The sequence below is a fragment of the Pteropus vampyrus genome, unplaced genomic scaffold (assembly GCF_000151845.1).
Source record: "Pteropus vampyrus isolate Shadow unplaced genomic scaffold, Pvam_2.0 Scaffold330, whole genome shotgun sequence".
Classification (NCBI taxonomy): domain Eukaryota; kingdom Metazoa; phylum Chordata; class Mammalia; order Chiroptera; family Pteropodidae; genus Pteropus; species Pteropus vampyrus.
Window position 1 is genome coordinate 64,216 of NW_011889111.1, and position 9,263 is coordinate 73,478.

Consider the following 9,263-nt stretch of genomic DNA (forward strand, 5'->3'; position numbering starts at 1 on the left):
TACTATTTCCTACACCGCTACCGTATTACTGGATAATTTGGTTGTTTGCAAAATTTTTCCCCACTGGCAAGAAAGCTGCAATGAAAGCTAAAATGTTCATTTTAGATTTACTTCATTATTTTCCAGATGAATAACCACACATGGGTTATTATTTTGGAAACTGCATATTTCCTTTTTGTTATGAGACATAATAAGGCTGTAGTTTAAACCCTAAACATTCTTTCAGTCTTACTCATTTGCTATTGATTCTATCTATAGTTTCTTTAAAAGAATCATGTAAGCGCAAAACATATAATGCTCTGAAACTTTAAAGCAGCATAGAAGCACACATAGAAGAATAAACAAGATCCTCAAGAACCACCCAAATGGAAGTCAAATGCACAGAAGACAGAGTCAGGAGTAAAAACAGTGCCCATTTAATAAGTCCTTTATTGAACGCAGCCTGTGGACCGGCTATTGCTAGTTAAGTTTAATCCTACAAGTTACTTTTTTATGTCAAGAAAACTATTTTTTAATGATATAGTACTAGTGCTTATTAGAAAAGCTCTATTTCAATATTTTTACTATGGCTCATGACATATATCTTAATAATGTTAATAGTTTTAATTTTTTCTGTTCATTATCATGGAATTTTTCAGGTAGATTATCACGTAATTTGCAAATAATAGTGAGTGACCTCTACTTTGTTTTAAATGTATATACGTGTATTTGTTGCAACAGATACAATCAATTGGTGCTTCTAAGAAATCTGGAAGAGCTGGCTGAACGTTTAAGAACTTCGCAGTGATGATCACAACGCTCAAGTGGAAGTTTAGTAAAGGGAACGGTAAATCCCATCCGTGCTTTGCAGACACAGAAGAGGTTAAAGCGGCACCATTGCCAATGCCAGACATGAAAGAAAAAGTTAGAAATGTGCTGTTTTCAAAACTTCCAAAATAAATAGCTTTTTATGTGCAATATAAATCTTGAACTAAACTCTGCTTCTCAATCCTGCATTAAGGTAAAGTGCTCCGAAGCATGAATTGCATCTACGAGCACTATCTATGTAAAAGTCCCAACGTGACGATATACTGTACGACAGACGTGGAATAAGGAAAAGTATATTTTGACACTAAAAAGATTTAGGTCATTAATAATTCTAGAACAGGAAGATTAACATTGCTATGGAGTAAAGGGTTTTTCAAGTTAATTTGCAATTAATATACATTCAGAAAGCGTTTTGCCTGACTACATAGAATTTCCCTATTCACATTATTAGTTTATATCAAATAAAACGTACATAGAACATTTTTAGTCTCCAAAATACACACCGTAAGCATATGTTAAATGTTTTGTTTTATATTATTAATAAAAATAGCTTTACTGAATCCAAACCTAGTATAGAAACAATACTTAACATGTTTAAAGTCACCCCAGGTTCCGGTGACGAGAGCGGGGGCCGGGACCCATCTATGGGACGCTCACACACGCCAGGACGTGTCAACGAAAGAATCCGAAGGTTTCACGGAGTAAATCTTAAACCATCATCGAATACAAATATATTGAAAATTAACAAACTGCCACGAAAATGCAGTATTGTGCAAGATTCCGGCTGCTTCCTTGAATGTTTACCTAAGGTATTTGGAAGACTACGATTCTGTCCCGCTGGGCGAGGGATGTGTAACCGACCCCTGCTCCGAGGCGGGCCTCGCCAACGGCGACGCACCCAGTGGCGCCAGGCGGTGCTCCCGGCGGACAGAATCAAGTGTGACCCAGGGCGATTTTAGGTGCCCTATGCTGCGCACTTTCTCCGAGTGCATTTTCTTGGATTCTCTGCCAACAGAATGTTTTTAATCATTTCATTGAGTAAAATGATATCACGATAACAACAAACCATTCCATTCCTTTGCCTTACACGATAAGAACCGGAGCCCTTTTCTGTGACCTTCATGCAGCTAAAAGTTATTTCTACAAATAATTTCAAACAGCAAGCAGATCCCAGTTAAGGGCTGCGGTGAGTAATTCAGATGCCAGCCTGTCTTGCCCCCACTTCCTGAGCTCACTCCATCCTGATCGGACTTCTTAGCCACCTCACAGATGAGGGAACTGAGCTCAGAGGCAGCCAGCTGCTTATTGCCTGCTGTGTGCAGGGCACTGCGGGGCTCGGCAGGGACCAGAGGGGTGGTCGCCCCTTGTCTGGGGCCTAGACCAGCAGGATCTGACGTGAGTGCGGAAGCCTCGCCATGCACCCATGCACACGAGGACACACGACCACGCCGGGACCGAGTGGCACCGTTGTTTGGGAGCTGGGAGCAAATCCTCCTTGGCAAAGCAGACGTGATGTGCGTTTCACGGCCCGCCCCACACACAGGGCGAACAGGAGGCTGGAGGGCTGGGGCAGGGTGCTCGCAGGAAGGCCAGGGAGGAGGACTCTGGACGGGAAGGCGGGTGGCCGGTGCCACTGGCAGGACTGCAGCCGTGGGAGGGGTGACACGTGGCTAGATTCTGACTATTCTGCAGGTAGGGACCATGGCTGTGGCCGCCCCTCAGAAGCGACGTGCTGGATGAAAGGGGAGTGACCCGGGAGAGAGGGGCGAGCGCACCTGCGTGGGGAGCTCAGCCCCTCGGGCCTAAGTGCTCAGGACGGGCCCCTGGGCGGAGAGGCCCAGGGGGACGTGGACAGGCCCCCGTCCACTCCCGAGCCTGCGGGTCTGGGGTCTGCATCGGACCTTTCCAAGTGACCAAGACATCGCCCCCGGTGATTTCACATCGGGGCTCCCCTACCCAGACCGCTCGGCGTGTGGGAACCTGGACCCCACGGCTGTTTCTGTTACTTCGGTAGGCGGTGGAGTTGAAGCAGAGGACTATGCGGGGGAAGGAAACTTTTAAAATAAAATGAAATGAATAAAAGGAGCAGGTCTCGTGCGCAGGGAGACACTCGGCGTAGCCTGAGAGACACCGGCGGCGACACCCAGAGGGGCGCACCGCCCAAGAGGCGAGCAGCTCACTCTCGGTCACGGGCGAAGACGCCACCCACAAAGCGGTCACGGGGTGCAGCTGAGGGCAGCCGCCCTCGCCCCGAACCACCCCTTCCAGAGAGCATCGCGTTCTTCCCTGTCCCCCCGAATCGGTCTCGCTCTGTCCCTCGCTCTCCCTCTCCTTGAACCCACCAATCCCTCTCTCTCTCTCTGTGTCTCACAAAATCTCTCATCTTATGACACAAAATCACCTTCCTGCAGGGGAAACGGGGTCACGGCCTGCACTTGCGACGCGTGGTGAGCGGGGCGCACGCGGCGGCCCGACGATGGCAGAGGCGGGCCGGGGGCCGGCGGGAGCCGTTCCGTCCCCTTGCACTACGAGAACTGCGGATGTGGGGCGCAGTTTTCATGGTCCTGTCCTCGCCTTCGGGAAGCACAGTCACGGCCGCAGCCGTTTACGTGCAGCAAAGCACTGCGTATATGCAGTGAAGCTCTGGAACATTCCGCATGAGCCCGGCCCGCTCTGCTCTGCTTTTCTTCACCCTGCAGAATCACTGAACGTTCGGTGGTTTTATCTTGTCGTCCTCAGGGGCTCTGCGAGCCTTCACTGGAACAACCAGATGTCACTCTCGGCAGCTCAGCCACAGCAGCAGTTGCCTGTGACACACACAGTGCACACTCTTCAGGGACTGCCCTGAACTCCGCCTCCTCCGCAGGAAGGACAAGGCTTCTGGTGTCACGTGCTGTGCTCCTCGGCTCCTGGGCACTCGGTGTTGATTTTCGTGCCTTGCTGCAGGTGGCTGGCATCTCCCAAAGCGGACGAAGCTGCGTCGAAGGCTGGAGCTCCTCACGAGCAAGCAAGGAGTATCGTGTACATGTGACACAGGTGACGTGCTACGACATGTCATAACACATCATCGTTTCTGTTCCCGCAGAGAACCGCGGATCCGGGTGAGCTCACCGCATCTCTGCCAAAAGGTCCACATGAATGAGCCCCGGGAAAGCCGAGGGGAAATGAGACCCCGGGAGGAAGCTCGCTGCCCAAGGCGCCATGGTGAGAGGCCTGCGGCGCAGCCAGGTCCCTCCGTGCTGGGACGACGCTGCCCGACGACATGTGCTGTCGCTCAGATCGAGGTCGTCGTCTTCACTTGAAAACCACACACGCAGACTGTAAGTAAATCACACTCACGGGACTCTCCGGGCAACGAAAGCACACTGGCAGCTCGAACACGGCCACAGTGTCGCAGCGGCCGGCCGCCGTGGCAGAGGCTGAGGCTGCCCGCGGTTTAACTGGATACCGTTACGTGGAGCCCCGGGTCACCGGCGGGCGCGCCCAGGGCCCACGCGAACCAGCCCTGCTCCGAGGAGTTCACGCTCCGGTCCAGGGACATCGCAAGAGGATGGAAATTGGGACCACGCCAGCTCGGTGCAGAGAATAAACAGACCAACCCTTGGGCTGAACGGCAGGAGACAAGGGGAGGGGGGCTGTGAGGAGCCCAGAAGCCCAGGCGGGGGCAGCGCACGGAGACCGCAGAGCTGGGCGGGGCCGAGGGGCCTGCGACATCGCCGGCCCGTGCGCCAAGTCCCGATGAAGAAGATCAGGAAGTCAAGTCTCGTTAGCGAGAGTGACGTCGCAGTGGGTGAGCCTAACGCGTCTGTGAAGCGACGGCCAGGACGGGCACACTGGAAGCAGAGGGCGAGCGGGTGGGGACGCGGGTCAGAGGGCAGGCGTCTGCACTGGGAGGGGGAGCGGACAGGTGGGCGACCAGCAGTTGAGGACAGAGAAAAACAGAACAGGGGCCTCAGTCACGCAGAGGCCGTCCCCTGCCCTGTGCCCAGTCCTGTCCCCTGTGGATGTGCGGTCCCTGCGTGTGACACTTCAGCCGCCGTCCCCATGGAGACCACAACACGGGCACCTAGGAGGCCGGTCTGCCTGTCCGCTGCCCTAACCAGTGCCGGAAGCAGCATCTCACAGCGGCGTCACCTCTCGAATATCTAAAATAGTGTCTCAGGCTCGGCTGTCTGTGGGAATGCCCCTACCTGTCCCCAGCGGCGGCATTTCCATGAGGAACACAGACATGGGGTCCAGCAGACCTGTCTGTGCTCAACCACTGATGGCTACGACGAACCTCGCCCTCAGACCCACCACTGAGCTTCTCCGATTCCCAGTTTTCTCGTGTGTGACACAGGGACGACTGTCCGTCCTGCAGGATCTCCGCAAGGCCCAGAGGTCATGGGGCGAAGCGCCCAGCACACTGGCAGGTGCAAGCGCCCCTCCCGGTTCTCAGGGCGGTTAACGGTGGGTGTCACTCGACCACGCTCCCATGGCCTTGACCCAGCCTCTCGAGTCTCTGAGCCAGGTGGCACCTCACCCCGCAGTGGACACGGGCACCTCCTCTTGCTGGCACTGGCCGATCCCTCCGCGGGCCTTGTTCTTGTCACCCTCCTCGGCCCGCGACTGGCCCTCAGTGGCCCCCTCTGAGTCAGCGGTGCCGAGCGCGCCTGGTCGTCAGGGGCTTTGGCCCCGGCTGCCTTCACTCCCCGGTCCGCGTGCCATAAGGACAGGGTCCACACCACCTTGGGGCCTCGCGGCCTGCTCCGCACATCCCGACTGCTCGCGTGAAACCGTGAGGTCAGGTGACACACTCACCTACGTAAGTGGGGAAGGACGAGTGGGACCACCTGACACCTCGCACTCTGCAGCGAGCTCTGCTTAAACGTGAGCGGTTACGGGAGATTAAAGTGCCCGACGCTGACAACCGTGGCTGCCGCGCCCTCAGGAGAGGCCATCCGCGTGCCGTGTCCCCGTCCCAACCCCAGGGCCCGTCTGCCAGTCAGTGCAGAGCAGAAAGGCCGGCAAAACGGCCCCGAGGGGTGAAGATGTGCGTGTCCTCTGGGACGCTTGTCGGACAGACAGAAGGACGACAAGAATCGCCCGGAGTCAACGCCCACCGCGTTCTCAGACACGGGGGCCACCTCGGTGACATCACCAGGATTTCAAGGGATAAAGCTGGGACTTAAAATTCAACCAAAACACCGAAAATAAAACCCTCCACTTGTCATTTGGTGACTCGTAGAATGACTAAAAACCTCATAAACTGTTTAATTTCACTCCTTGCATGTTGATTAATCTGCTTAAATTGAACGGGACGTATCTAATCGGCGTTGTAGGGCATGTAGAGAATTCAAAAATCCATTCAAGGGATTTAGCAGAAGGATGGATTTTTCCTGGAGAGCATGATGCTCTTGTGCATATTATATCAAATCCAGACCTTATTATCCAATAAGGGACGTAGAGCACTTTGCCTACTAGAAATTACACGAAATCTATATTTTTAAAGTATAGCCTCTGGTCGGCAGAAAGTTCTGTATAAGTAGGACAATATTTCATCATTTATTGATCGGTGTCCGCCAAAAGAGAGAGCATGTAATTTTATCTTTAAATAGATGGTACTGGTGAAAATGTGACTTTTAATAGTCTAATGCCACCACGGTTAAGATTGGTTTACAAATCGTGAGGGAGAAACTGCCTTTCAGTACTACACTCTCTGCACTTCTCGAGATGACGAACCGGCTTTGACCCACTGCTGGTTAGTGTCCTGTTATGGAAGCCAGCGACGTTAAGGTTACAAACTGTGAAATCCGTTTTAGCTTATAACCATTCTAGAAGAGACGATGGATTAGTTAGGTGCGGATGCCCAACTAGAGAGAACAACATGTGTGTGAGCCACAGCGCCGTGCCACAGAGCTACTCGAGCTCCAGCGGCTACCCACAGACCCCACACGAAGCGGTCGGCGCCACACGGTGTCGCAGGGCCCCAGCCGGCGACACGCACGCAGGAGAGTTGCAAGCGACTCGTCCCGCTGGCACCCGTGCACGATCTGGACGATGCTCTTCGCCTGTCCCCAGCTGTCCCCAGCTGCAGCATGCTCTCCCCCGCCCGTCCTGGCGCCTGGGCCTCTGCCGACGTAAGCACGTGCCCCACACAGGACCTTCCGGCACCGGCACGTCGGACCAGTGGGAACCGGTCCTCACCATGACCCCAGGCCCTCAGCCGCGGCCGGAGCAGGACGTGCGGGCCCCTACCTTGAAAACGAACATCTCCCTGCGCAGAACCGCCAGAGTGTTGAAGTCTCCGTCGCAGATGCTGGGCTTGGCCCCGGGGGCGGCGGGTCTGCCCGTGGGCGGCCGCGGCGGCCGGGGCCTGTCGTTCTTGCGTGGGTCAGCCGGCGGCACGGAGCGCTGCGGGGGCACCGTGGGCAGGGCTCGCGTTGGCGGAGGCGTCTTGTCGGGTGGCCCTTCAGAAAACAGGAGGACAGCGTTGGCCACCCCAAGCTGGGGCAGGACACAGTGGTCGTCCGTGGGTCACGGGCCACCGGGGCTAGAGGTCTCTAAAGTCGCCTATCTCCCGAATGACAAGCTGTGTCGCCCAGCGAGCCGCGGCCACGTCTAGCAGAAACGGCGCTCACCGTGCTGGATCTGGGTCAAGGCCTGGGCTCTCGGGTTAATTGTTCATGACATTTTTATAGCTTCACCACAGACCTCGCTGGGAAAGCTGCTTTCAAACCTCTTTTGGAAGTAGGTGGCATATAAACAATAAGTGAATGGAAACGAACGTGGAGCCCGCACATGCCACCAGGGTGGAGCCTACGCCCTGCAGACGACGACTCTAAGCACTAACTCCTAAAAGGTGCACATTCAGGAATCAAAGTTGACTCTGCCGCCTGTCTCCAATTCTATTTTGTAAACTTTTCCTAGCTTTGACTTTCACAATGTTCTCCTAATGAAATGTTTTGACAAACTGCTAGGAAAGTGTTTGGTGTGAATCCTGAATCTAAAACACCCATTGATTAAAACACCACCAGTAAAACATTAATGTAAAAACTACTTCTAAACAGCGTTCGACGAGCAGCACAGCTCACACGCAGCAGGCACCGACAGCGTGCGCGCCTCAGGGGCTACGTTTTCCAAAAGAAACTTTTCCAAAGAACACGCTTGATGCTGAGGCACGGAAAGCGTGTTCTTTTTCAGACCGTCTATCTAGAGCCTTGGTTGATGGGGCCATGGGAGGAGCCACCACGCAGGTGTGGTCTCCACCAGCAGGCGCTTGGGCATGTGGCGGGCACACGGCACCGGCCACTCCGCTCTGAGCCCCAGACATCGATTTTCTCTGCATCCCTAAAAGAAAGAGCGGCCCACAAGTGGACCTTATGCACTGAGGATGCTCAGCACTGAGACACTGACCTTAAAAACTGATGAATGCAAAACGAGCCAGCAAACTTGCACTCTGCTATTCAGAAATGTAAATGACAACTTCTGGACATCGGATAAAACATGCAGATCACACACTTTGTATTGGAAACGGAAGCTTCACTCCATGAACTTAGTAAAGCTGTCCTCTCTGTGTAAATTATGAAAGTCAAGTACTCAACGATTCTGCATGAAACAAACGTCTTTGCAGAGGTGAAGGGTCTGCTGGGGGAGCTGGGGGACAGCCACTGTGCAGCGGAGTCTCTTCCCTTTTATCTTAATTTGCAGGCACTGGCTGAATCCCGTAGATAAAAGTGATTTTATTGTACTGGGAATTTATTTTGACTCACGTTAGTAAACTTCGGCGTTTGTTAACTTTTACTCTCAGTCAATAATTACGTACTTTGGGGACAATTTCGTTACCGCTGTCACGCAACTGCAGACGTGGCCTGTCCAGGGACTATCTCCTGCCAACTGCCATAACCCGCGAGGCCGTCTGTCCACTTGTGCCAGAGTCTCAGGATCTTACATGAAACTCCTATTTCTCAGTGTTTCACTGGTTATAGTCCTTTAGTTCGTATTTTTTACTTGAATTTAAACACTAAAGTTTATCAGATATTTACTATAACTGCAGGTTTCAAATAAACTCAATAAGAAAATCTTTTCAGTGTTTAAGGCTTTCCCGTAATCTGCGTATCAACGTATCTGGAACTTCTGCCAACCGAACCTGACGGGTAAGGACAGCTGCCCACTGGCGGGTGGCGCCCCCCACGCGCTCGGCCGCAGCGGCCTCTCTGCGGGCGGACACGCGGCACCTACCGTATATCTTCTGGATGCCCTGCAGGTCGTCGCTGGGCAGCCGGAAGCTCTCGGTGTCCATGTACTGGTAGAAGGGCGCCATGATGGCCGTGGGGTCGTTGGAGTGCTCCAGCCCCAGCGCGTGTCCCAGCTCGTGAACCGCCACGAGGAACAGGTCGTTTCCTGTGCGGAGGGGAAGAGAGGCGCCGCTGTGAGCCGCAGCCATGTGCGGCGCCGTCAAAACTGTCCCCGGGGGG

At 53.6% G+C, this 9,263-nt stretch overlaps 1 protein-coding gene across 1 annotated transcript in view; it reads right to left on the minus strand.

Annotated features, from left to right (window-relative positions):
- The window catches only part of MMP16 (matrix metallopeptidase 16), a 92,491-nt gene that overhangs the window by 50,765 nt on the left and 32,463 nt on the right, over positions 1-9,263 (minus strand). The window contains exons 4-5 of the mRNA XM_023522101.1: positions 9,028-9,189; positions 7,045-7,256 (exon numbers count right to left, since the gene is read on the minus strand). Coding sequence (XP_023377869.1) covers positions 7,045-7,256; positions 9,028-9,189 — 374 coding nt within the window. The remainder of the gene's footprint in view (positions 1-7,044; positions 7,257-9,027; positions 9,190-9,263) is intronic.